At 39.3% G+C, this 27,892-nt stretch overlaps 1 protein-coding gene across 3 annotated transcripts; it reads right to left on the minus strand.

Annotated features, from left to right (window-relative positions):
* Nucleotides 1–526: 526 nt before the first annotated feature.
* LOC143854934 (uncharacterized) lies at nt 527–25,262 on the minus strand. 3 transcript variants are annotated; one of them, XM_077365076.1, is made up of 4 exons: nt 25,110–25,262; nt 22,836–23,533; nt 20,779–21,216; nt 527–1,044 (listed from the first exon to the last, which is right to left on the minus strand). In XM_077365076.1, exons 2-4 carry the CDS (start codon nt 23,473–23,475, stop codon nt 848–850), a joined length of 1,275 nt encoding a protein of 424 aa, XP_077221191.1. In that variant the 5' UTR covers nt 23,476–23,533; nt 25,110–25,262; the 3' UTR covers nt 527–847. The 3 variants fall into 3 exon arrangements, with proteins under 3 accessions (XP_077221191.1, XP_077221189.1, XP_077221190.1); XM_077365074.1 differs by lacking the exon at nt 527–1,044 and adding an exon at nt 12,527–13,044; XM_077365075.1 differs by lacking the exons at nt 527–1,044; nt 25,110–25,262 and adding exons at nt 12,527–13,044; nt 23,613–24,182.
* Nucleotides 25,263–27,892: the final 2,630 nt, after the last annotated feature.

Here is a 27,892-nt window from a genome sequence, read left to right on the forward strand (position 1 = left end):
TTGTATGAGGAACTTGTTGACTTGTTGAAACCATGCTCTTGGAGCTGTCACAACTAGTAAATAGCCTTGTGAAGGTAAACAAAGAGAAGACGGATGGGCCCAGCTACTGCATATAGATTTCTTGGTTAAGAATGCCATAATGAACAGGCCAGCAGTGAGATAGTGCAACAAAGATGACCGTGTAGATGGTGGCAAACTTGATCATGGGACTGAAGGTTTCGGTGAGACTCCTAGGTAAACAAATATCTCATGATTTATTTCCTGCTTGCCAAACATACCCTAAATACAAGGAACCGGTATGAGTTAGCCCTGAATAGGAGAGTGCTAGTAAAGGAGGCATAAACAAATATTTCATGGATTTTTGTCAGGGTTCCAAACATGCCCAAAATGCAAGGAACCGGTATGAGTTAGCCCTGAACTCCTACCAGTAAGGGAAGCAAACCTACGAAGCTTATAAGCATTACAAGTTTACTACTCTTAGAGCCTGCCATGATAATTAGCATGAAGGAAAAAAAAAACGATCAAGTGAAGGACGTAAGCATGAGAAATTTACTATAAACATGAACCAGTATGAGTTAACCCTGCACAGGAGATTACCAGTAAGAGAAGCAATCCTACGAAGCTTATAAGCATTACAAGTTAAATACTCTTAGAGCCTGCCATGATAATTAGCATGAAGGAAAAAAACGATCAAGTGAAGGAGGTAAGCATGAGAAATTTACTATAAACATGAACTTGATCATTTTATGTAAGTTGAGATTGAACCTGTAAACATCGGATCAGGGCAACAAGCCACCCGCGCAATTAAACTCCCAACTCCTCTAGTTTCTTTTCATTCTGTTGCATGTTACTTGACATGTTCATGGTTGGTGGCACCATCACCAACAGCAGCATTAGAAGGGCTGGTGACGGATGAACCCCTTCGACTTGGTAGATAAGACCATGCAATGGCTGCAGAGCCGAGTGTAATTGCAAGGCCTATTGAACTCCAAACCCACCTCTGCCTTCTTTTCCTTCTGTGCTGCCTGTGACGCCGAGCCATCTCTGAGAACAAAAATTAAGTCATTAGAAAGGAATGAACTGGTAGCAAAAGGGCGTACAGAAGTATGGGTACTCGCAGCACAAAACACGACCAAATATATTTATACAAAGGTACTTGGTTATCAGAGCTGTTTATACATGGGTAATTGCATATACAGGTGGCTGATTACATATAAGGAATCATGTAAATGTAAACACTACATCCACATATACATGCATGTTAAACCCAAAATCAATAGGAAAACCCAATACCTTATATATATATATATATATATATATATATATATATATATATATATATATATATGAGAAAACGGTTCCTACACATGTGTAGATAAGTTATCTACACACTAGCTTAAAATACAGTGGGGGCCACATTATTTGGGTGATCCAAACCATTCATTTTTAAGGCCCTCACATAGATAGGGTGTCCACAAAAAATCAGATCCATAGGATCATCCTAACCATTCGAATTGTGGAGGCAAAAAATGGACTAATTTGTGAAGGTTTAAAGGCATCCATTTTACCTCCACAAATCGTAGGGTTGGGATGATCCTATGGATCTGATTTTTTGTAGACACCCTATCTATGTGAGGGCCTTTAAAATGGATGGCTTGGATCACCCAAACAATGTGGGCCCCCACTGTATTTTAAGCTAGTGTGTAGAGAACTCTCTACACATATGTGTAGGAACCGTTTTCTCTCTCTCTCTCTCTCTATATATATATATATATATATGAGAAAACGGTTCCTACACATATGTGTAGATAAGTTATCTACACACTAGCTTAAAATACAGTGGGGGCCACATTATTTGGGTGATCCAAACCATTCATTTTTAAGGCCCTCACATAGATAGGGTGTCCACAAAAAATCAGATCCATAGGATCATCCTAACCATTCGAACTGTGGAGACAAAAAATGGACTAATTTGTGAAGGTTTAAAGACATCCATTTTACCTCCACAAATTGTAGGGTTGGGATCATCCTATGGATCTGATTTTTTGTAGACACCCTATCTATGTGAGGGCCTTTAAAATGGATGGCTTGGATCACCCAAAAAATGTGGGCCTCCACTGTATTTTAAGCTAGTGTGTAGAGAACTCTCTACACATATGTGTAGGAACCGTTTTCTCTCTCTCTCTCTCTCTCTCTATATATATATATATATATATATATATATATATATATATATACGATGGTTTTAAATTTTGACCGAAATTTCGGATTTCGGTGAGGACCGAAACGAAATGGTACCGAAACCAAAATTCCCGAAATTTACCAAATTTCATTCGAAATTTCGGGAATTTCGTCGAAATTTATATTAAAATAATAATTTTTTATTGAGTAAAACAATTTCGAACGAAACTTTCGATCGAAATTTCGTCCCAAATATTAGGGATTTCGTGCGCCAATACCAGATTTCGCCCGAAATTTCGGTTTCTGATAAGTCCGAAATTTTAGATGAAACCGAAATTTAAAACCATGATATATACATATGATGGAGGGCAACCCACTTGGTATCTGCAGCTTTTGAAAAATAAACTAAGCCCTCTTACCCTACTGCAGATAAAATTTATGTATTAGGAAGTATGGGTGCAGGCAGAGATACATGAAACACACCCATTTATGCATAAAGGTACTTGGTTATCAGAGCATTTTATACGTGGGTAATTGCATATACAATTTTTTTTTAAAGTAATGATGTTATTACTTCTGTAATCATATTACATTCGATGGGAGAATATAATACAGTTGGCTGATTACGTGTGAGGAATCATGTAAATGTAAACACTACATCCACATATACATGCTTGTTAAAGACGAGATCAATGGGGAAACAGAATACTCCATATATATGCCACCATTGAAATTAGGCAGTTTCAACTTCATCCAACTATTTAGAGCTCATTACTCGTTACTTACAAATAGGACCAACTAACATGGAGGATGTGTGCCTAAATTTACTCTCTCTCTCTCTCTCTCTCTCTCTCTCTCTCTCTCTCTCTCGTCCAGGTGTAACTCAAAGCATAAATTTCCTCCCTCAAGACCAACTCGGGGGAGGAACTTCATGGAGTTTCATTCATGGCTGAATTGTAAAGGACTCGAGAACATTAGTTCTCATGATCTTAGTGCTGTTGCCCGGACGTAGAAATCCAATTTAGTGGGGTCTAACACCCCTAAGGCAAATTTTGACAGGGTCTCCCCTCTAAGAAGACTCTTTTCAAATGAGAACTCAAAGTTGTTGAATGCCTTCAGATTTTGAGCTCTTCAAGAATGAACCTCGCATAAATTGGCACCTGTCTCCACAATCTTACGTCAGAGAATAGCTAGCTAATCCTTCAAGTTTGAACTGTGAAGGACAATGTGCTCTGAGAAAAAATAGGGCTCTTTCTTTCCATGAGAAAACGCCGAAGGTAGGAGATGACCACTTTTCAAAGGAGATGGAATCTCTTTGTTTCCTAACGGGTCATATTCATGTGTGGGTATCCCCACAATGATCACCAACCAGGTGGCTCTTAACTGTTGGTCTTGGTCTTAATTAGAAAGGTGAGAAGAACGGAGTCTCAATATTGAAACTATGTGATGTAGGCTAGGAAGAGAAAATAAGAAGAAGAGAAGAAGGAGAAGAAGAGGAGAACTAGGAGTAGAAGAAGAAAAGAATTAGAGAAGGAGAATGCTCAATAAGCTGTAAATCAATCAATAATTATCAAAAGTTGACCAAAGATCTATAAATTGGGGGTTGGGTTAGGGTTGAGGCCTTGGCAACCTGACCCAACCTGAACCCGACCTCAGTCCTCTAATTTATCTGATTTCCTTTGAGTTATTGTATTTTTCTCTTTGGCCCAAGGTGAACCCGAACCAACCCGACTCAACCCAACCCGATTTCGGGTTAGATGGGTTGGGTTAGGGTTGAGAGATTTAGAGCCGGGTTGGGTTAGGGTTGACCATCCTCAACCCAAGGCTCGGGTTGGGTTGGGTTAGGGTTGAGGTAATGCTATCTCGGGTTGGGTTAGAGTTGGCCCCAACCCGATCCAACCCGACCCGAGTTGCACCCCTAATGATTTCTAAACCCGACCCATGTTATTTTCAGGTCGGGTCTTGCCCTAGTCAGATCTAGTATGTAGCAAGTAAACCAAATCAAATGACATAATGGCCCCATCACAGCAACATACCTAGATAGTGTTTATTCATCTTATTTTGGTAATAGAATAAGATATCTATTTCTAAATATTGTCTTAATGTCTTCCACAACAAGTCAGCAACCTTATATATCTGATTCCAACATTATTTATCAATCTAACTGAGCATTATCTTAAAAGTCAAAATACCAATACTATCAGTCTATCATGCAAACCATGAAAGCTGAAACCATGTGTAACCAACCCGACCCACTTGTACCCTGACATGCTGTCACTACATGCATCAACCAGACCTGTGCCGCAAGAAATGGGTCCTTGGTCACTTCCTATGTCACAAATATCTCCGATATTTTCAAATATAGCGTTTTTATCGCAAAATTTTGATCAAACGAAAAAATCCCGAACTAATCCCAAGAATTTAAAAATATAGCGATATTTCCATTTTTATCATAAAATATCCCGATAATATCACGATATTATCCCTATATTTTTACGCTATTTTATTATTATTTTTTTTCTTAAAGCTAATATTTTTATATATTTTTAAATAATTTTATTTTTACTGTTTATTTCCCAATATAAACCCGAAAAAAATAATAAAAATTAATATATCCCGAGATTTTCCCTTGCCTAGAAATTCCCGAGAACGACATTTGCGACATAGGTCACTTCCAGCTAGCATTTCTCCATGACAAAGCCTTAATTACTTTCTTGATCTAGGGTTCTGGATGCATCTTTCTACACTTCATTGTCAAATGTCCTAACATTTATAAAATAATATCTCATTCAGCCATTCAAAAAAATAATTATATCTCATTCAATATTATCATCAACTGTACAGACTGGAGAATGCTGATGTGTGTTTCGTGAGGTCAACATGTAGGATACCAACAAGTCGCCATATCAAAAGTTTAATATGTGGTTTTTCTATGTTGAAGAAAAGGATGACTAACAGAAATTAATAAAAGCAGAGAATCATGCTACCAAGGTGATGCAGCACCGTGAAGAAAAATTGAGGAAAGTGGAAATAAATAGAAGAAAGGGGAAAAAAGAGAAGAAGAAGAGAATAGATGAGAAAAGAAGAGAAGAATAGGGGAAGAAGAAGAATAAGTAGAGAAGAAGAGGCAAAATTAGAAAGAAGTAGAAGAGAGGTCAGAATAGGAGAAGAGAAGTAGAAGAATAGAGGGAAGAATAGAAATCTGGGGGAGAAGCTCCCAATCAATTCAATTAATCATCAAAGTTCACAATAAAGCTGTAAAAATGCCTATTTAGGCAATTAAAAACCTAAAAGATAGAAACCTACTAAAATAAGAATTCCTAAAAGACTAAACTTCCTAATTCTAAATAACATGGAAAATAAAAACCTAAAAACTAAATAACATGGAAATATAAATTCTAATGTGCAAATATGCCACTTATTGGCCTATTATCTGCATCATTCTCCCCCATTTGAAAAGAACTCGATCTCGAGTTCTAGTCCACATGGATCAAATACGTAGACAACCCAATCAAGCAGTAGGAGTTGTAATCCTTCGAACTCTAGAATGTTGTACGATGCTTGTGATGACTATAAAAGTGGTATGGAACGCGAGCGCAGGAATACAGAAGAAATCATCCATGCAGAATCATAAAGACGCGAACCTCTCTTGATAATCAAATAAGCTAGGAAGATGGCAACATACTCCTCCTGGATCGGCATGCTAGCAGTAGGTAGTATCAAGCTATGACCATCCTCCAAAAGATCAACATCCGCTGGTAGCTACAAATCCATAAAGCAGATTAAAGTGTGACTTGCCGTGTTTAGGCCATGTACGTTTAGAATACACTAAAGGGGTGGCTCGGGGAAGAAAAGGGGGGAATGACACCACACTCCCTCTCTCTTAACATAAACATTTTCTAGCGGCAGTTGATAGCTATTTAGGTATGGTAAAAGTCTGTAACTACTTGCTAGAGAGGTGTAAAAGAGAGAAGGGGTGAATCTACCAAACAGAGAGGGTAATGTAAGAAGCATCAGGTCCCATTTGCCATTTGGGTTCTCCTTTCACCACACGTACTGATGCCCCCATCTGCCCCTCTGCATTGGATACTTTGCTTTTTCACCTACACAAATCGACAAGAGCATCTTCTTTTGCTTTGGATGGTTCTTATCCACGTCTTTTCAACTAACTTTCTGTTAGGAAATTTCGCTTAAAGGCATTTCGCGGCTGAATTTTGCATGAGAGAACAGCCCACATGGGCCCACTTTTCAGCAGATTTGTCTTATTCATTTATTTCATCTTGTTCTCTCAAGCGAAAGTCACTAGTAAATCTCGAAAAAAAGAAAGGAGACAAAAGATTTTACTGTAACTTGTTTTCTTTTTCTTTTACCCTATTCTTATGCCAAATGACAAATCCTTATAGTACCCATGTGGTGCTGCTCTACCGCATATTAATCCATGCTTGTTGGGTGCATATGCATTTGCTCCCTATCTTCACTTCTTCTCTTCATTTTCCACCTAATCTCCATTTTCCTAGACTTTATGAATATGACACTTTTCCGGTAAAAAATGAATAGCCTAAGATATGGCACATATATGCATGCAATAATTCATTGTTTGAACGGTATATTGTTCATTGCACTCGGGTCAGATCAGATCCAACTATGTCTTGGTTACTATCCGATTAGATCCTTTATCGGTCCCATTCTTTTCTGAGTGTTTTGGGTTCTCATTTTTCAAATCAGACTGTACATCTGAGTGTCCTAGGTCCTACTTATGTTGTACACGATTGCATTTTCATATATAGGCGCCTTTTCATTCGGACCTGGGACCATATGTCAGGCTTTGTACATCTGGGTCGTGATCCGAAATAATTTTGGCCTTAATATATGGATCCAATGGACATTATTCGGATCTAGTTTTGCGGCCAAATCCTGACCATTAATGTTCGGGTCCTTTTGACAAACCTAACAGCCGTTGGATCACAATCTTAGGATCATACAAAAGGACAGAAGTGGTTCGACCGACGTGTATTCAATACTGAAGAAGAGACTTTAGTGGTTTCTCTTTTTCATTTTTCTGACTTAGAAATGTATGAGTGGTGGCAAAATTGGCGGGGGCGGGGGCGGGGGGGATTTTTTCTTTTTTAAATCTTGGGGAGAATTTATGGCGTGAAATGCGGTACCAATAAAAAGCATTTGTGGAGACCGTGAGTCATGGCGTATCTGATGGTGCGTCTGAGGAACAGCTTTTTCTTTTATTAGTGGGTCCCACATTATTGGGTGATCCTATTCATTTGTTAATAAGGGTGTCAATTTTGACTCGGGCTCGGAAGCTCGCTCGAGCTCGGCTCGAAAAAAGCTCGGCTCGAATCCTTAACGAGCCGAGCCCGAGTTAGGCTAGGCTCGGCTCGGCTCGGCTCGTTAAGGCTCGTTAAAAATTTAATATATTTAAATATATATATATTATATATTAATATATACATTAAAAGGGTTGTCCATGGAGTGAAAAGGGGGGGCAAAATATGTCACTTCATTTTTGGAACCCCATTTGTTACTAGGACCACCCCCAATAGTGTAAAAAAAGTAGTCAAATTACACTAGTAGGGCTGTCCAGGGAAGATGAGGGGTGTGAACATAATATAACCCGAGCTCGCGAGCCTGACCGAGCCGAGCCCGAGCCCAAGCCGAGCCTCACTTGTGAGCTTAACAAGCCGAGCCGAGCCGAGCCAGGCCAAGCTCGTCTCGTTTACACCCCTATTTGTTAAACCAGACTTAGAAAGGCCGTACTCTAAAAATCTTTAACCCTCCGATTTGTTGGACGGTGCAATATAGAAACCCTCTTTATAGGATGATCCTAACCCTCTGACCTATGGAGTGTTCCATATCCTACCATCCAACAAATCGGATGGTTAGGATCATCTTATGGCATGGAAGGCGTGGCTTACCTATGATTGACCTCGACGTAGATAGATTGTGCCCTGCAACAAAAATCCTCACCATAAAATGAACTTAACCCTCAGATTTGTTGGACATGTACCTCCTCTAAGACCAACAAATGAATGAATTAGATCAGCCCCATAATGTGGGCCCTATTGAATTTTTGGCACTTGCCCGTGAGTTTAGCATTTAAAAGCTCCAATTTTTAATAGCTGAATAGGACCGGCTGGTCAACCCGCTTCAACCCAAATTCCACAAACTGTCATTTTTTAAGTTCGATTTTTTTTTTTTTTTTTTGTGACGTAGGGTTTCCCCACCCCCCTTTGGAAGTAGGACTATTCCCTACGGATGCGTGCAATAGCCCGTAAACCACGCGCATCGGGTAAGCCCGGGTGGGATTTGATCACACGTCTCCAGGGAGCAAACCCGAGACTTATGCCTAAGAGCCACACCCGTCCGGGCTCTTTTTAGTTCGATTTGATCAAGTCGACATAAGTCTCTTTTTAGTTCGATTTGATAAAGTCGACATAAGTTTCAAAATAAACAAATGAACCCCTTGATTTTTCAATGAGACTGCGCACAATTTATGTAATTTACTTATCATTTAATTCTCACAAATCCCTAATCACTATTAATTAATAAAAAATCTACGATGTCGCGAACACGGTTGCGTGATTTCACACATGTTGAAAATTAGGTCACAAAGGAGATATAACTCAATAATTACCTTAATAGTAGAATTACAAGAGAACTCAAAATTTCAAATATTGATTACTGTCTTAAAAATTGGAAGAAAATAAAAAAGTAGCTGTGCAGAATCCCTTTGTGAAGATAGTAGCTAGTGATTAACCTATCATACGAAGTGGATTCCAGGTTAAAAATAGGGCGCTGATATTCCCCTCTCCCCCCACCCACCCCCCGACAGCTGGCTAACGTTAAATGTTAGGATATGTCACTTTCCCACCATTTGACCGTAGGGCTAGCAATTTCACCCGGGAAAGCGGGGGTCTGCCCCGCCCCGCTTGGGGAGGGGATTCCCCGATTTGAGCGGGGAAGGGGAAGGAGATTTTAAAAATCCCCTGGTGCGGGGAAGGGGAGGAGAAGGGGATGGAGTTGGCCCCGCCCCGCCCCACCCTCATTAATGCCATTTTTTTCTTGTATTTTTTAGTGTTTTTTTTTTTGGGAAAACTACTAGAAATCCCTTGGATCGAAACATATCTACAAGATTCCCCAAAAGATTTCATAATTTCCATTAGTACAGTTTTGTACCTGAAATAGCTTTTTATGTTTTCTTTTACTCATAATCCATTGGGCATTGTCCCTCTTTATATTAGTATATTACCCTTAGAAATCCCTAAAATCTCTCCCTCGAACCATCACTGCAAGGCAATATTAAATTCTTTGAAAATCTCCCTCCCCCAAATAAAGGCAGCATCTCTCTGATGAGTGATGAGATTTTATATGGTGTGCGCTCGTATAGTCCATTATTTTTCAAAAAGTAATGTATGAGCTATGCCATAGGATGGTCCAAACCGTCCATTTGATAGGCTACAATTTAAAAGTACTTTACAGGCCACACCATAGATCATCCGTACCGTCCATTTGATGGGCCACAACGTACCTATTTATGTACCATAATATGCAATTCCTCTATGGATCAGAGGGTTGGGATTATCCTATGAAAATGATTTTTGGGCCACAACCTATTTACGTTGTGGCCCATCAAATTGACAGTTTGGATCATCCTACAATGTGCCCATCAAGTGGAAGGTTTGGATCATCCTATGCCTATGGTAGTATGGTGTGCCCATCAAATGGACGGTTTGGATCTTCCTATGGTGTGGCACGTACAGTACTTTTTGGCAAGTGGGAGTGGGAATTAGGGATCTGCTAAATTAGGATAATCCCAAACTTTTTCGTGCCCCACCCATATTTTTGAAAATGAAGTGTACCGTCCAGACCATAGGATGATCCAAGCCGTCCATTTGATGGGCTATAACGTAAATGGGTTGTGCCCCCAAAAGGGTTGGCCCATCAAATGAATGGTTTGGATCATCCTGTGGTCGTACAATAACATTAAGGCCCGTCCATAACATAGGATGATCCAAGCCGTCCATGGTTTGGATAATCCTATGGAGTTGGTCGTACACTAACATTAAGGCCCAATCATAGGCCCCACCGATATTTTTCAAATTGAAGCATACCGTCCACAACATAGGATGATCCAAGCCGTCCATGGTTTGGATCATCCTATGGTGTGGTTCGTACCAATTTAGGCCCCACCCATATTTTTGAAAATGAAGTGTACTGTCCAGACCATAGGATTATCCGAGCCGTCCATTTGATGGGCCACAATGTAAATAGGTTGTGCCCCAAAAATCATTTCCGTAGGATGATCACAACCCTACAATCTATAGAGGTTGCATAAGATGTAGTTTCTATTTAGATCGGAGGGCTAGGATCCGCATATGGAAAAAAATATTTTGGGACAACCTATTTACGTTTATGGCCCACCAATGGTTTCTGTTGGGCCCACCAACTGTTTCTGTTGTGTGTGAGAGAGAGAGAGAGAGAGAGAGAGAGAGAGAGAGAGAGAGAGAGAGAGAGAGAGAGAGAGAGAGAGAGAGAGATCAAATGGTGGGAATACGTTAGCCAGCCGTGGGGGGGGGGGGGGTATCAGTGCCCTAAAAATAAAGTGATTTGTGAGCATAAATGCAGGACCGGATTGTTATCCATATGTATAGCCATGGTTTAAAATTTCGATTTCGGTAACCGTTTCAGACCCCACTGACAACCGAAATTTGGTAAATGGCAAAAAATGAAATTTAGGAAAATTTTGGTTTCGGTCTCCACCGAAATCCGAAATTTAAAACCATGTGTATAGTACTAAGAATATCACAATGAACAAAATGTGAAAGGTATGCATAAATCCGAATACTACGCCCAAGGCAAAACATTTCAGACATAGTGATGGTAAGAACCTTTTATTATGCATCAGTTCTAGATCAAGAGACAATCTCTTTCTTCTTTTATCCCTAAGAAATTACATTAGAGGAAAGACAAGTGCAAAACCCAATGAGGGATTGACAGGTATTCGAGTATCAAACCCAGTTAACATCATTGTATCCCGCAACAAGGCACAGGTGTGAAATAATGGAAATCTTCACTAATCTTTAATTCTTACAATAAACCCTAGTAGTGCTTATATGGAGCACTCGAAGAATAAACAATTAAAAAATTATCCTAATCTAATACAACTACTTAATCCTTCCCAATTGCTTAGGCCCTGTTTGTTTTAGATTATGACAACTAATTTTGTAGTCCCCGACTGATTATTGGACCAAAACTTACACTAATTTTGAGTCCAATAATAGGTTGGAGAGCACAATCGGTTGTCATAATCTAAAACAAACAGGCCCTTATTCTAGCACTATAAGATCCAGCAGTCATATCTCAGAAGATCTGATATCTTCTACCAATAGGTACTAAGATTTTCTTCTCGAAAGCTCAAACTTTATTCTGCCATTGAGGCAAAGAGGATTCGCTTAATAGCTTGTAGATGTCACGGGTTCGAGTGATCCAGAGGGCGAACCCTGGCCCAACGGTGAGGTAGCTCCCTGGTGGTCACGGGTTCGAGTCATGGAAGCAGCCTCTCTGCAAAGCAGGGGTAAGGCTGAATACATCCCTCCCCATATCCCGCAATGGCAGGAGCCTCATACACTGGGCCACCCATATTTTTTTTAATAGCTTGTATTTGTCTTACCAAAAATTTTGATGAAAGACATGAGTAATGAAAGAGGGAGCCACCTATTAATATGACGTCCACATAGAGAAGAAAGACAAGTGGACAAGAGTGATAAGTGAACATCGAATTGACAGTCGAGCTATACTAAAGCTTGATTGTATGAGGAAGTTGTTGACTTGTTGAAACCATGCTCTTGGAGCTGTCACAACTAGTAAATAGCCTTGTGAAGGTAAACAAAGAGAAGAAGGATGGGCCCAGCTACTGCATATAGATTTCTTGGTTAAGAATGCCATAATGAACAGGCCAGCAGTGAGATAGTGCAACAAAGATGACCGTGTAGATGGTGGCAAACTTGATCATGGGACTGAAGGTTTCGGTGAGACTCCTAGGTAAACAAATATCTCATGATTTATTTCCTGCTTGCCAAACATACCCTAAATACAAGGAACCGGTATGAGTTAGCCCTGAATAGGAGAGTGCTAGTAAAGGAGGCATAAACAAATATTTCATGGATTTTTGTCAGGGTTCCAAACATGCCCAAAATGCAAAGAACCGGTATGAGTTAGCCCTGAACTCCTACCAGTAAGGGAAGCAAACCTACGAAGCTTATAAGCATTACAAGTTTACTACTCTTAGAGCCTGCCATGATAATTAGCATGAAGGAAAAAAAAAACGATCAAGTGAAGGACGTAAGCATGAGAAATTTACTATAAACATGAACCAGTATGAGTTAACCCTGCACAGGAGATTACCAGTAAGGGAAGCAATCCTACGAAGCTTATAAGCATTACAAGTTAAATACTCTTAGAGCCTGCCATGATAATTAGCATGAAGGAAAAAAACGATCAAGTGAAGGAGGTAAGCATGAGAAATTTACTATAAACATGAACTTGATCATTTTATGTAAGTTGAGATTGAACATGTAAACATCGGATCAGGGCAACAAGCCACCCGCGCAATTAAACTCCCAACTCCTCTAGTTTCTTTTCATTCTGTTGCATGTTACTTGACATGTTCATGGTTGGTGGCACCATCACCAACAGCAGCATTAGAAGGGCTGGTGACGGATGAACCCCTTCGACTTGGTAGATAAGACCATGCAATGGCTGCAGAGCCGAGTGTAATTGCAAGGCCTATTGAACTCCAAACCCACCTCTGCCTTCTTTTCCTTCTATGCTGCGTGTGACGCCGAGCCATCTCTGAGAACAAAAATTAAGTCATTAGAAAGGAATGAACTGGTAGCAAAAGGGCGTACAGAAGTATGGGTACACGCAGCACAAAACACGACCAAATATATTTATACAAAGGTACTTGGTTATCAGAGCTGTTTATACATGGGTAATTGCATATACAGGTGGCTGATTACATATAAGGAATCATGTAAATGTAAACACTACATCCACATATACATGCATGTTAAACCCAAAATCAATAGGAAAACCCAATACCTTATATATATATATATATAGAAAACGGTTCCTACACATGTGTAGATAAGTTATCTACACACTAGCTTAAAATACAGTGGGGGCCACATTATTTGGGTGATCCAAACCATTCATTTTTAAGGCCCTCACATAGATAGGGTGTCCACAAAAAATCAGATCCATAGGATCATCCTAACCATTCGAATTGTGGAGGCAAAAAATGGACTAATTTGTGAAGGTTTAAAGGCATCCATTTTACCTCCACAAATCGTAGGGTTGGGATGATCCTATGGATCAGATTTTTTGTAGACACCCTATCTATGTGAGGGCCTTTAAAATGGATGGCTTGGATCACCCAAACAATGTGGGCCCCCACTGTATTTTAAGCTAGTGTGTAGAGAACTCTCTACACATGTGTAGGAACCGTTTTCTCTCTCTCTCTCTCTCTCTCTCTCTCTCTCTCTCTATATATATATATATATATATATATATATATATATATATATATATACACGATGGTTTTAAATTTTGACCGAAATCCGAAATCCGAAATTTCGGATTTCGGTGAGGACCGAAACGAAATGGTATCGAAACCAAAATTCCCGAAATTTACCAAATTTCATTCGTCGAAATTTATATTAAAATAATAATTTTTTATTCAGTCAAACAATTTCGAACGAAATTTTCGATCGAAATTTCGTCCCAAATATTAGGGATTTCGTGCGCCAATACCAGATTTCGCCCGAAATTTCGGTTTCTGATAAGTCCGAAATTTTAGCTGAAACCGAAATTTAAAACCATGATATATACATATGATGGAGGGCAACCCACTTGGTATCTGCAGCTTTTGAAAAATAAACTAAGCCCTCTTACCCTACTGCAGATAAAATTTAAGTATTAGGAAGTATGGGTGCAGGCAGAGATACATGAAACACACCCATTTATGCATAAAGGTACTTGGTTATCAGAGCATTTTATACGTGGGTAATTGCATATACAATTTTTTTTTAAAGTAATGATGTTATTACTTCTGTAATCATATTACATTCGATGGGAGAATATAATACAGTTGGCTGATTACGTGTGAGGAATCATGTAAATGTAAACACTACATCCACATATACATGCTTGTTAAAGACAAGATCAATGGGGAAACAGAATACTCCATATATATGCCACCATTGAAATTAGGCAGTTTCAACTTCATCCAACTATTTAGAGCTCATTACTCGTTACTTACAAATAGGACCAACTAACATGGAGGATGTGTGCCTAAATTTACTAGTCATCTCTCTCTCTCTCTCTCTCTCTCTCTCTCTCTCTCTCTCTCTCTCGTCCAGGTGTAACTCAAAGCATAAATTTCCTCCCTCAAGACCAACTCGGGGGAGGAACTTCATGGAGTTTCATCCATGGCTGAATTGTAAAGGACTCGAGAACATTAGTTCTCATGATCTTAGTGCTGTTGCCCGGACGTAGAAATCCAATTTAGTGGGGTCTAACACCCCTAAGGCAAATTTTGACAGGGTCTCCCCTCTAAGAAGACTCTTTTCAAATGAGAACTCAAAGTTGTTGAATGCCTTTAGATTTTGAGCTCTTCAAGGATGAACCTCACATAAATTGGCACCTGTCTCCACAATCTTACGTCAGAGAATAGCTAGCTAATCCTTCAAGTTTGAACTGTGAAGGACAATGTGCTCTGAGAAAAAATAGGGCTCTTTCTTTCCATGAGAAAACGCCGAAGGTAGGAGATGACCACTTTTCAAAGGAGATGGAATCTCTTTGTTTCCTAACGGGTCATATTCATGAGTGGGTATCCCCACAATGATCACCAACCAGGTGGCTCTTAACTGTTGGTCTTGGTCTTAATTAGAAAGGTGTCAAGAACGGAGTCTCAATATTGAAACTATGTGATGTAGGCTAGGAAGAGAAAATAAGAAGAAGAGAAGAAGGAGAAGAAGAGGAGAACTAGGAGTAGAAGAAGAAAAGAATTAGAGAAGGAGAATGCTCAATAAGCTGTAAATCAATCAATAATCATCAAAAGTTGACCAAAGATCTATAAATTGGGGGTTGGGTTAGGGTTGAGGCCTTGGCAACCTGACCCAACCTGAACCCGACCTCAGTCCTCTAATTTATCTGATTTCCTTTGAGTTATTGTATTTTTCTCTTTGGCCCAAGGTGAACCCGAACCAACCCGACTCAACCCAACCCGATTTCGGGTTAGATGGGTTGGGTTAGGGTTGAGAGATTTAGAGCCGGGTTGGGTTAGGGTTGACCATCCTCAACCCAAGGCTCGGGTTGGGTTGGGTTAGGGTTGAGGTAATGCTATCTCGGGTTGGGTTAGAGTTGGCCCCAACCCGATCCAACCCGACCCGAGTTGCACCCCTAATGATTTCTAAATCCGACCCATGTTATTTTCAGGTCGGGTCTTGCCCTAGTCAGATCTAGTATGTAGCAAGTAAACCAAATCAAATGACATAATGGCCCCATCACAGCAACATACCTAGATAGTGTTTATTCATCTTATTTTGGTAATAGAATAAGATATCTATTTCTAAATATTGTCTTAATGTCTTCCACAACAAGTCAGCAACCTTATATATCTGATTCCAACATTATTTATCAATCTAACTGAGCATTATCTTAAAAGTCAAAATACCAATACTATCAGTCTATCATGCAAACCATGAAAGCTGAAACCATGTGTAACCAACCCGACCCACTTGTACCCTGACATGCTGTCACTACATGCATCAACCAGACCTGTGCCGCAAGAAATGGGTCCTTGGTCACTTCCTATGTCACAAATATCTCCGATATTTTCAAATATAGCGTTTTTATCGCAAAATTTTGATCAAACGAAAAAATACCGAACTAATCCCAAGAATTTAAAAATATAGCGATATTTCCATTTTTATCATAAAATATCCTGATAATATCACGATATTATCCCTATATTTTTACGCTATTTTATTATTATTATTTTTCTTAAAGTTAATATTTTTATATATTTTTAAATAATTTTATTTTTACTGTTTATTTCCCAATATAAACCCGAAAAAAATAATAAAAAATAATATATCCCGAGATTTTCCCTTGCCTAGAAATTCCCGAGAACGACATTTGCGACATAGGTCACTTCCAGCTAGCATTTCTCCATGACAAAGCCTTAATTACTTTCTTGATCTAGGGTTCTGGATGCATCTTTCTATACTTCATTGTCAAATGTCCTAACATTTATAAAATAATATCTCATTCAGCCATTCAAAAAAATAATTATATCTCATTCAATATTATCATCAACTGTACAGACTGGAGAATGCTGATGTGTGTTTCGTGAGGTCAACATGTAGGATACCAACAAGTCGCCATATCAAAAGTTTAATATGTGGTTTTTCTATGTTGAAGAAAAGGATGACTAACAGAAATTAATAAAAGCAGAGAATCATGCTAGCAAGGTGATGCAGCACCGTGAAGAAAAATTGAGGAAAGTGGAAATAAATAGAAGAAAGGGGATAAAAGAGAAGAAGAAGAGAATAGATGAGAAAAGAAGAGAAGAATAGGGGAAGAAGAAGAATAAGTAGAGAAGAAGAGACAAAATTAGAAAGAAGTAGAAGAGAGGTCAGAATAGGAGAAGAGAAGTAGAAGAATAGAGGGAAGAATAGAAATCTGGGGGAGAAGCTCCCAATCAATTCAATTAATCATCAAAGTTCACAATAAAGCTGTAAAAATGCCTATTTAGGCAATTAAAAACCTAAAAGATAGAAACCTATTAAAATAAGAATTCCTAAAAGACTAAACTTCCTAATTCTAAATAACATGGAAAATAAAAACCTAAAAACTAAATAACATGGAAATATAAATTCTAATGTGCAAATATGCCACTTATTGCCCTATTATCTGCATCATTCTCCCCCATTTGAAAAGAACTCGATCTCGAGTTCTAGTCCACCTGGATCAAATACGTAGACAACCCAATCAAGCAGTAGGAGTTGTAATCCTTCGAACTCTAGAATGTTGTACGATGCTTGTGATGACTATAAAAGTGGTATGGAACGCGAGCGCAGGAATACAGAAGAAATCATCCATGCAGAATCATAAAGACGCGAACCTCTCTTGATAATCAAATAAGCTAGGAAGATGGCAACATACTCCTCCTGGATCGGCATGCTAGCAGTAGGTAGTATCAAGCTATGACCATCCTCCAAAAGATCAACATCCGCTGGTAGCTCATCAGGCTCAATAGGATCATCAATAAAATCAACTGCTAGGGGCATATCTGGCTCAATGATGTCGACCAGTGTGCTAAAATCCTCTGTCAGAATATCCATGGATAATCAACACGGCCACGATGCTCCTCTGAGTCAAAGATAGGAAAATCCTCAGCAATATGCTCTCGATCATCCATCTCAGGTAATGACTCAAAAGTCAGGTCACTCAGCTCTAACTCAGGATGATGCTTAGTCGACTCAGTCAATGAAGCAGCCTCACATGTCTCGACTGTGGAAGTGTCAATCTGTCTCTCTAGATGTTCGGCAACTGGTGCTGGGGAGATCTCTGAATCGTCATGCACGTCGACGTCGGCCTCATCAATCACTGGTCTCTGGCTCTATATCGAAAATCTCTTACTCAGTACCTGCCATGATGGATTCAGTATCTGACATAATCATAGGCTCAACTATAATGATCTCATCCACAATATCATCTGCCGGACCAATAGCATCATCTGTGTTTGGCTTGTCAATAATGTTAGCAAATTCCTTCTCTGCTTCAATTTCAGCCTCTCATGCACGACGGGTTGCGATGTTTCGTTCAAGGCGAGCGAAGGCTTCATGTTCTTCGCGGTGGGTTGCAGCTTCACGTTTGCGTACCAATTTCCTCTCATTCAAGTAACGCACTGTACTTTCCAAGATTGCCTTAAATTCAGCTTCTTGTGCAAGTTGAGTAGCTTCTTCTCGTCGAGCAGCTTCTTCACGAATCAATTGTTTTTCATACTGATATGCCCTTATTGTATAAATACCCATAAACTCATCACGGACATCCTCCCATGACAGAAAAAAGAACTGTGATGACGGTCCGTGATTCGATTTATCCATAACCTCTCGGCTTGTCGTCATACAGTTTCTCTGGCTCGGTAGATGATCGCTCATTGATCATAACCGCAGTACTCATGATATGCATCCAAAGCATTGATCCACCGTAGACATACTGTCTCATAATGACTATAGGGAGTGCGGTCTTGGAAATATTGATCGTCGTACCAGTCAAAATATGGAACATAGGGCGGAGCCATTGGGATCGGCGTCGAAAACTGAAATCAACCGTCCGATCTGTCTGGCATGTCGAAAGAAGCATAACGTCTATCGCGGATCTGAAATCAGATGAGTGAAAGCCGATGATCGGAAGAAGGGGCGCAATCAAAGGCTGAGATGGCTCCTGAAACTGTGTTGAAGACTGTTGTTCGCTACTGAAAATAGGCTGGATGCGCTCTAAAAGTTGTCACAAACAACTTTCGTGTTGAGGTCGAGGGCCAATTTTGAGAGAAAATGGCTTGATGGAAGAGAGAGAAAAACCAAAGAGGGAATTTCCTTTTCTTTTTCTTTCTGATTTTTTTTTTTTGGAGGGGTGCCTAAAGGTAAAAATTGGGGGACAAAATAGTGTAATTTAAATGGGAAGGGGTGTCCAAGGGAAAGAAAGGGGTGTATAAGCCTTCTAATATATTGAAAGTATCAAAGGAAGGGGTGTCCTGGGTAAATAAAGGAATATGGAAGTTACTTTAAAAAGTAACTAAGATGGGGGTGGTCCACTAGAAAATGGGGTAAAATAAGTTGTGGCTTTTGGACGTGCATCGAACTAAATAAAGCAAGCGTGGGTGCCAAGGTTAAAAGGAGGTACCTCTCTTACTTTTGTTGTAGAATTGCCTTCGTCTGCAAGTCAGTAAAAACTATGGCAAGTAACTTGCACAGCAAGTTACCAAATCCATGTATTGCTTTATTCTTTACTTCTTGCTTTTTATTACCCAACTTGACACGGAAACTGGTTTTTTTAGACTTTTAGTCAATATGGCAACTAAAGTCGAAACCCAAAGTTAGTGGATAACCCAAAATCAAGTTGCATCCGAGTCAAGCACCTGAGTTAAAGGCTTTCAGGGCGGAAAAATTTCTTTCAGAGGATGAGTTGCGCATGGCAAACCCACGGCCGAAAACTTCGGATTTTGGTTTGAATTAGTTGCACACGAAACTTCTAGTGGCTGCAATTCCTGTGTGAAGATACTGCACGCGCTGGCTTGAGGATGAAGATGGAGTCAACTGGGTTTTAAAGAAAGGTTTTCACCCAGAAACCTGCAGGTGGGACTGGTTTAGATCGGATAAAGAACTTGTGGTAACGGAGGGCTGAGATGAAAGGGATGGTACGGCTTGTTTGTGGTGGGGTTTTGGTTTCTACCCCTCTGATGGGTTAAAGTTCTTTGGGTTGGGTATTTCTTCTGTAAAAAAAAACGAGGGGGAGAAGTTGAACCGTTGTGCAACCGTCCAACTGTGATTTCCGGGGGAACAATTCTTGGAATACTTGGATCTTTAGCTTTGATACCAAATTGATGCAACACCGTGAAGAAAATTTGAGGAAAGTGGAGATAAATAGAAGAAATGGGATAAAAGAGAAGAAGAAGAGAATAGATGAGAAAAGAAGAGAAGAATAGAAGATGAATAGGGGAAGAAGAAGAATAAGTAGAGAAGAAGAGACGAAATTAGGAAGAAGTAGAAGAGAGGTCAGAATAGGAGAAGAGAAGTAGAAGAAGAGAGGGAAGAATAGAAATCTGGGGGAGAAGCTCCCAATCAATTCAATTAATCATCAAAGTTCACAATAAAGTTGTAAAAATGCCTATAAATAGGCAATTAACAACCTAAAAGATAGAAACCTACTAAAATAAGAATTCCTAAAAGACTAAACTTCCTAATTCTAAATAACATGAAAAATAAAAACCTAAAAACTAAATAACATGGAAATATAAATCCTAATGGGCAAATATGCCACTTATTTGCCTATTATCTGCATTACAAGTGATAACAAAAGGCACTAATAATTGAGCAGATTATGCATACATTTTTCAGCATAGGAGGCAATCGGCCAATGAAGAAGCGGACAAGTTAGCCAAAGATGGTGCGGACAGGAAGGAGTTGCCGTTTATACAACCGGAGCGCAACAATAGAATAAACTCGTAACCAGATCTGCCCACTGTACTGCATTTTTTATGGGACCTGGAGTTATGATCTCTTAGCTTAATTGGGAGGCCTTTCACGGAATGAGGATGTGACTTATGGAGTTACTGTAGCAAGGTTTCACTTGAGGGACACCTCATCCCCACAGTTTTAAAATGTTTACAGCACTCGATAAAATAAAATCGTTAACTTTCTAAAAAAACAAAAGGCACTGATAGAGCATCTTTTTCCTTGTTAAGTAAAATAAATTTATCAAAGAAAAAAGAACGGAAAGGAAGTAAATAAAACTCACCAATGGCCTCTTGGTTTCTCTGAGACATCTCATGATTCACAGCTTCATAATAGTGTAGCCGGTCCAACAATCGAGTGATCTCAAAGTTCTTTGACTCAATCCGAGACTCCATCTCCAGCTCAACCTCGGCCTTAGCACAACCCCTCCCAATAGATCTAGCAACAACTCGTGCAAGAACAACTTGTCGGTGTAGCTCTTCTGCAGGATCAGCATCCAATTCTTCATCTTTCTCTTCAGTAGTGGTTGGAGCAGGAGGAAGTGTCAACCCGACGACTGATAACTGCTGGCCAATCCTCTGCCACTGGTTCTGTAATTTATCGAGAGCTTCTTCCACTTGCTTTCGTCTCTCGATCTCCATCAAAAAATTCACCCTTATCTCACGCAGTTCGGCTTCAACATCTCGAAGAGAAGAACGTGGGGTACCCTCAGCTGAGAGTTCTACAGCAGGTAAAACTCAAGTAAGCCTATCTGAAACTAAAAGATAGATAATCAATTGTATTGTTGTCTAGATTGTACTATTGTCCAACTCTAAAGAGGTCAGGAAAATTCACTTCTAGGGGTTGATCCCACAGCTCAAGTAGCTAGTGCTTTGAGTCAAAACATGAGGACATGGGTTTGATCTCAGCTTAACAACCAAAAATGTATATAGACAAATGCACTTCGTAAAATTTATAAGCCATGATTCCAAAAAAAAAAAAAGGTTTTGGATTATAGAAATGCAAATTAAATACATGCTTGATATTTGGATTAATATTTAAGAACTGAATATGAGAACTTGCAGAGTAGAAGCTGCATGTGGTAACGAGAGATCTGATATTCACTAACCAAATGTTCGCCAAAAGTTTCCTCTTCATCAGATTAAATATAAAAAAATGCATACCAAAATTGGCTTTGTCCATCAAGGTTCAAAAATTAAAAATTCTGAACCTGTGTTGATTGAAATGCAGTCCACCAAGTACTCAAAAGCTTAAGGTGTAGCCAAATAATATTTCATGACTTGTATACTCAATCGATTTTTTGGAGTTGCTACTTAAATTCTTCAGGTTTTATGAAGATAATTTACCCACTTAAACTTGATCTAAGTCTTTAATCAAGTCATGTAAAGTCGGGTAGTTTCATCCAATCATTGTATCACATACTGCATGTGTGGATGCACTTGGCATATCGGAACTTAATTTGTAGTATGCATGCATCGATGTTACAGTACTATGGCAGTATGGACCATTGACCAGTTTTTTACTTGTACCACTACCAATAGCCCACTCCATTTTTTTTTAATGGTGGGTAATCTATGATTTGGCCGACACTTTGAATTTACTGCCGACTCACATGTCCTGCCGTGTCCACACGTGTCGACACTCCTTTGGAGACTTTTACTTGTATTGCGGTAAGTGTTAGACTTAATGTGGGTGAGTAGACATGTTTTTGTACCGTGTCAAGTGTGACATTTTGTTTTTTTTATTGAATATTGTGTTTACCTCATTTAGACAACTCGTATCCATGTCGAAACTGGACACACGAATCCATATCCACAAATCATGATTACATATACTTTTTATTTTAACCGTATCCCCGTTTCTAAGGTTTGGGGGTTTGCCGTGTCCGACACTCCGTGTCCATGTCGACACGAGACACCCGTGTCCATGTCCACAAATCATAGTGGGTAATTTTATTAATGAAGAAAAGGAGGAAACCGAGATGGTCGATACAGAGATATCAACGAAAATCGAAAAAAGACCATGAAAAGGAACAACAAATAGCCCACTTCATTTTTTTTTATTGAATACCTTACTGAATATTGTAATGTCACATACTTACATGTGCGGACATATATGGTATATAGAAACTCAATTTACAGCACAATGGCCCGTTGACCATTTTTTACTCGTATAAATAATCCACTTGATATTGCTGTTATAGTGTTATTGATTACCTTACTGATTAGTTTTGATATTTCAAATATTACTAGCTACACGCAGTTTATATGAAAACATTAAACATATACAGGAAGATATCACAAAAGTAGAAGCTATATGGAATGAAAAGACTAATTCTACCTTCACAGGCATCAAAGTACTCCCCAAGAGGCATGTTGTTCTTCCATGAACACTCAACCCCATTGTTATCCTCTGTTTCAGTATTGCTGGCAACACTGACCGAATCCTGAGGATAAAAAAAATCCTCACACTCGGACTCTTTCTCAGAATTTACAACCAATGACTTCACAGAGTCATCAGCCCCAGCCAACCTGCTATGTGAATTAGTTTCTTCAGCCTTCCTATCATGGAAACCATTAACAGATACCTTATCATGAGAGGTAGAAACTGTTCCAATACAAGAAACATCGCCGCCTAAGTTTGCACCATTTTCTCGCTCTGCTCCATTCTCTTCAACATTTTCTTCCTGGTTAGGTTGTTGCAATTCAGTAACATCATTCTGGGAATAGCTCTTCAGGAGACGGGGTCCACGGCGCTTATGGTTGACAATGTACGGAGACGGAGAGAGTGAAGTTGGGGAATCTGGAAGGGGTGTCACCGTGGGAGTCGTGTAGAGAGCTGGTGATACATAGGATCGGTAAATTTTCTTATCGGTAGACTGATTTCTCCGCTCCAGCTTTGAGGGAGGGGGTTTCACAGAGGAATTTTTAGCCCCAGGTTCCAATAGCCTATCTAGTGCAATTGCTGTAAATGTTGACATACTTTCGCATCATCATTCAAAAACCAAGCTTAAAGAGGATCCGTTGAGTACCAAAGCCCTGAAAATGAAAAGCCCGAGATTTTATAAGACAAACAGAAAATATCTAATTTGAAGCTTTAAGTACGCAGACGACATACCCAATCTAAATCATATAACCAAAACCCGAACTTATACAGGGTAATCAACTCCGACCCCTTAAACCAGAGCACCACAATTACACTAAAAATATTTGCTCGAAAACCCCATTTGCACTTCTGGAGCATCAAACCTCCTAGATATTATAGAGAAGTCTCAAGCTGACTTGATCTAAATTCCCAATCCCTGGAACAAAATCCCCAATTGAAATTCAAACAAGAAATCCAAACATCTATAGCTCAATAAAATCACAAATCTCCAAATCAAAGCCCTAACATAACAATATGGTTTTTATCATTTTTTTTATCCCAATTCTGTCTCGCCCCAACCCCACTGTGTAAATATTGTCTGATTCTGGGTATTCCTATCCTCCCCGGTTTTATTAGTGCTACCCGATCCACTCCGCAGGGACCTGCCCCTTGGAGGATGCTGAAAACGCGTCTATGCAGTCGAGGGAGAGAAACACATATATAGGCCTCAAGCTTTCTCTCCCTTTTCGATGTGGGATCTCACAATCCACCCCCCTTGAGGCCCAGCGTCCTTGCTTGGCACACCCCCTGGGCTGGCGTCCTCGCTGGGCCTCGCTGGCACACCGTACGGGAGGTCCAGCTCCCACCCCGCAGGGACCCACCCCTTGGAGAATGTTGAAAACACGTCTACACAGTTGAGGGAGAGAACCACATATATAGCCCTCAAACTTTCTCTCCCTTTCCGATGTGGGATCTCACAAAATCTTTTACAACGTGAAAAATGTTACGATCCTGAGTGGGGCCCACCCAGGTATGGAACAGGTTTAAAGGGCCTAGCCTAACAAGTTCCATCAGAGCTTTTAGTGCATTAGTTAGGTACCTAACATTTGGTATCAGAGCAGCCACCACAGGGCAACTAGTGGAGAGGACTACCTGAGTGAAAGCCATTACAGAGTGGGCCGCCAAGGACGGAAGCGTTGTGGAATGTTATGGTCCTAAGTGGGGGGCTGTATAGGTATGGGACTAGGTGAGACCCAGCCTGGTACGGAAAAGGTTTAAAGGGCCTAGCCTAACGAGTTCCATAGGCTCTGGACCTTTTGGTGTATTGGTTAGGTACCTAACAAAATAAAAAACCTAGCTGATAAAAATTCCATTTTGGAATAAGGTCACAAACCGAAACCCTAACAGATCAATACAATCCCGAACTCTGACACCAACCTAGCCATTTTGCATCATCAAATCGAAACCCTAACAGATAAAAACCAACGAGAGATCGCTATCGAAAGGCCGAAACCCTAAAAATCTAATCATCCTATCAAATACCAAGCCCTACTAAAATCAGAAATCTAACAGACAAAAAAAAAAAAAAAAAAGTTTCCTTTTTTCCCTTTTTCCTCTTTTGCCAAGCTTAAAAAAGACTAGATTTGATTCTTCGTTCTTCAACTTAAAAAAAAAATCAATCTTAGAACTTCACCTTGCAAAGAAAATGGAAATTATCAAGAAGAAAAAGATGAAAGGGAAATTATTTACCTGAAAAATAAGGTTTCTCGCTAACTCTCCTTTCAGATGAATTTTTCTTCGTTATTCTTTTTTGTCCACTTTTTGTCTTTTGTTTATAAATTGGCTCCCAGAAACAAGAAAGAAAAACAAACAGAACAAGCGGCAATCGTCGTGCTTTATTCACCGGCCTTTTCGAGGACCATATTCCGCACCCCGCTAGAGGATAATTCGCACCCCTGTAACGACAATTGACGTGAAAAAAGCGTCAATGTCTGCCACGTACCCTCCTTTTTGACGTTTTGTTTTACGTCAATTCACAGTACAAGGATGCGAATTATCCTTGAGCGGGGTGCGGATTTATCATCCAAAAAACAAAAACAAAGATTTTAATGCCTAGAAAGCAACTAAATTGCGTGCTTTAGAAGGACACGTTTGGCAACTATGAAAAAACATTGAAGAGCATGATTTTGGATCTAGGGTTTTGTTTTCTTTGAAAAAACATTCCTTAGGAAAGTGAAAAATCTAACATTTGGTTAACATGGGATTTGGGTGATGAATGAGGAGAGCATGGGATGGGATGAGGCTAAGCAACAGGTGAAATAAACAGAATTTAATTTCTCTATCCCTTTTTCACCTTGGGTAAATAAATATTGCATGATTTTTTTTTTCATGGATGCAAAACATGAAACAAAATTTAAAAATTCCAATTGAGTCTTAGAAAATGAGGGCCATTTATTTGATGGGGATTTGCTAAGCTGCATCGCAGCTGTTGTCTCCATTCATGAGGTGGCTGGTCTACATTGCGACGGATCAGCAGTGAAAAGCCTTTTGCGATGGACTCTGATGATATACTTACGCGCCGGCTGTATTTTTGTTTCCACAATCTACGATTTTATTTTTGGTTTTCCACTAAATCTAACATTTATTTTTAGCGGAGAGATATTCAATTTGTTTTAGTTTTTATTTCTTTCATTTCTCATTTTTCTCCCAATTACACTATTATTGTTAGTGAAATTTTTAATAAACCTAGGGAAATAAATGTATTTCAAACTCATAAGAAGATCTTGGATGAAATCTAATACTCGCCTTCTTATCTACTTGAATAAGAAATATTTCAAATCCTCTCCACCCCTTTTAGCATTACTAATGGAATATTCTTCCCTATTTTACTAAAAATGGAACGAAATGATCTTGTTTTGTTCTTCAGAAATGGAGAAGGCGAGAAGCATTTTGAAAATATGAATCCCAGGTAATTATTATAAATTTTAGAATTTAGAGACACGTATTAATAAATATTTTAGAATTTTGGGTGTATATAAACAAGTTTTTATCATGTTTGATTAGTATGGTGAAACCGTTTTAAACTTACTTTTTCACACATATTTTTCCCATTCTCATTTTTTAATATTTTTTCTATCTGTATTTTAAGCTAGGGGCATTTCATATATGTTTCTATTGGGGAATCCCGTTTGGAGAAAAAACCTCTATTGTGACATGTGTGCAAGAATACAAAAAGGGGAGCACTTAGCCCCACAAAAACCCAAAAAAATCAAGTGAAAATGACCAAATCATCGAATCCTTTTCACTCCAATCTTTATATTGATTGATCATATTTTTCCCATTCTCATTTTGTAATTGCACTAACTTGTCTTTTACTATTTAACTAGATGCCAAAGTAGGGGTGTAGCTCCGGTCGGGTTGGTTCGGGTTGAGGCCAACCCGAACCCGAACCTGACCCCATGAACCATTTACTGAACCCGACCCGAGGAACCCTTTTTTTTCCAACCACCCGAGTTCCACTCGACCGAACCCAAGTTCCACTCGACCCAACCCAAGTTTTTAAGCTTTCTAAAATAAAAAATGATAAAGAAATGCCGGGTTTCACTCGGGTCAGGTTGCCCAAGCCCTCAACCCAAACAGACCCGAACTCAACTCGGGTTGGAAAAACTCAACCTGAACCGAAGGATACCCAACCCGTCCTGACTTTTTTTCGGATTGAACCCGACCCGAGTTGCACCCCTAGCCAAAGGTTATCACAATAGGAAATTCTAAAGAAGTTTTTATTTTCCAAACTTTTCCAAAAAATTCTTGTAATCCAAACAGGACAAGGAAAAATATTTCAGAAAGTCGTTACTATTTTGAACACGAAAAAGATAACATGAACCCACGATATTGGTTCAAAAGGTCTGTTTGTGGAAAAATTTGGACTAGAGGAATTTTCTAGAAAAGTTTAGAAAGGAAATATATCTTAAAAGGTTCTTACCTTTTTTTACATAAGAAAAAAGATAACTTGAACAAACCCGATTCAATTTTTATTTAGAGGGAGATTTAATTTATGATAATAACTCTCTAAATTAACCATAGTATAACATTTTCCTCTAGGAACCAGCATTGTTTATAATCTCTTATTTCGGAGGAATGCTAAATTCAGGGGCGCCCTTGCAGAAATTGGATGAAAGGGGGACCCCATTGGCTGAACATTACCCAAGTGCAGTTATCATATGTAAGAGGCAAAGAGTAAATTGGACTTTGGTAACGTTCAACCAATGAGGGTGCCCCATCATCCAATTCTTGCAGGGCGCCCCTGAGTTCAGCATTCCTCGTTATTTCTAGTACCTACTATAAACATCCAGTGATATATGATCTAAGAGAATACCTTCTTAAGAAACTTTGTTCAAAGTACAACAACAATTCTATTCAAACTACATACTATATGTGATTAGATATATGATCTAAGATATGTGATTAGATATATGATCTAAGAGAATACCTTATTAGGAAACTTTGTTCAAAGTACAACAACAATTCTATTA

Source organism: Tasmannia lanceolata, unplaced genomic scaffold, assembly GCF_043159265.1.
Source record: "Tasmannia lanceolata isolate RefF3 unplaced genomic scaffold, GAP_Taslan_0.1 ptg000020l, whole genome shotgun sequence".
Classification (NCBI taxonomy): domain Eukaryota; kingdom Viridiplantae; phylum Streptophyta; class Magnoliopsida; order Canellales; family Winteraceae; genus Tasmannia; species Tasmannia lanceolata.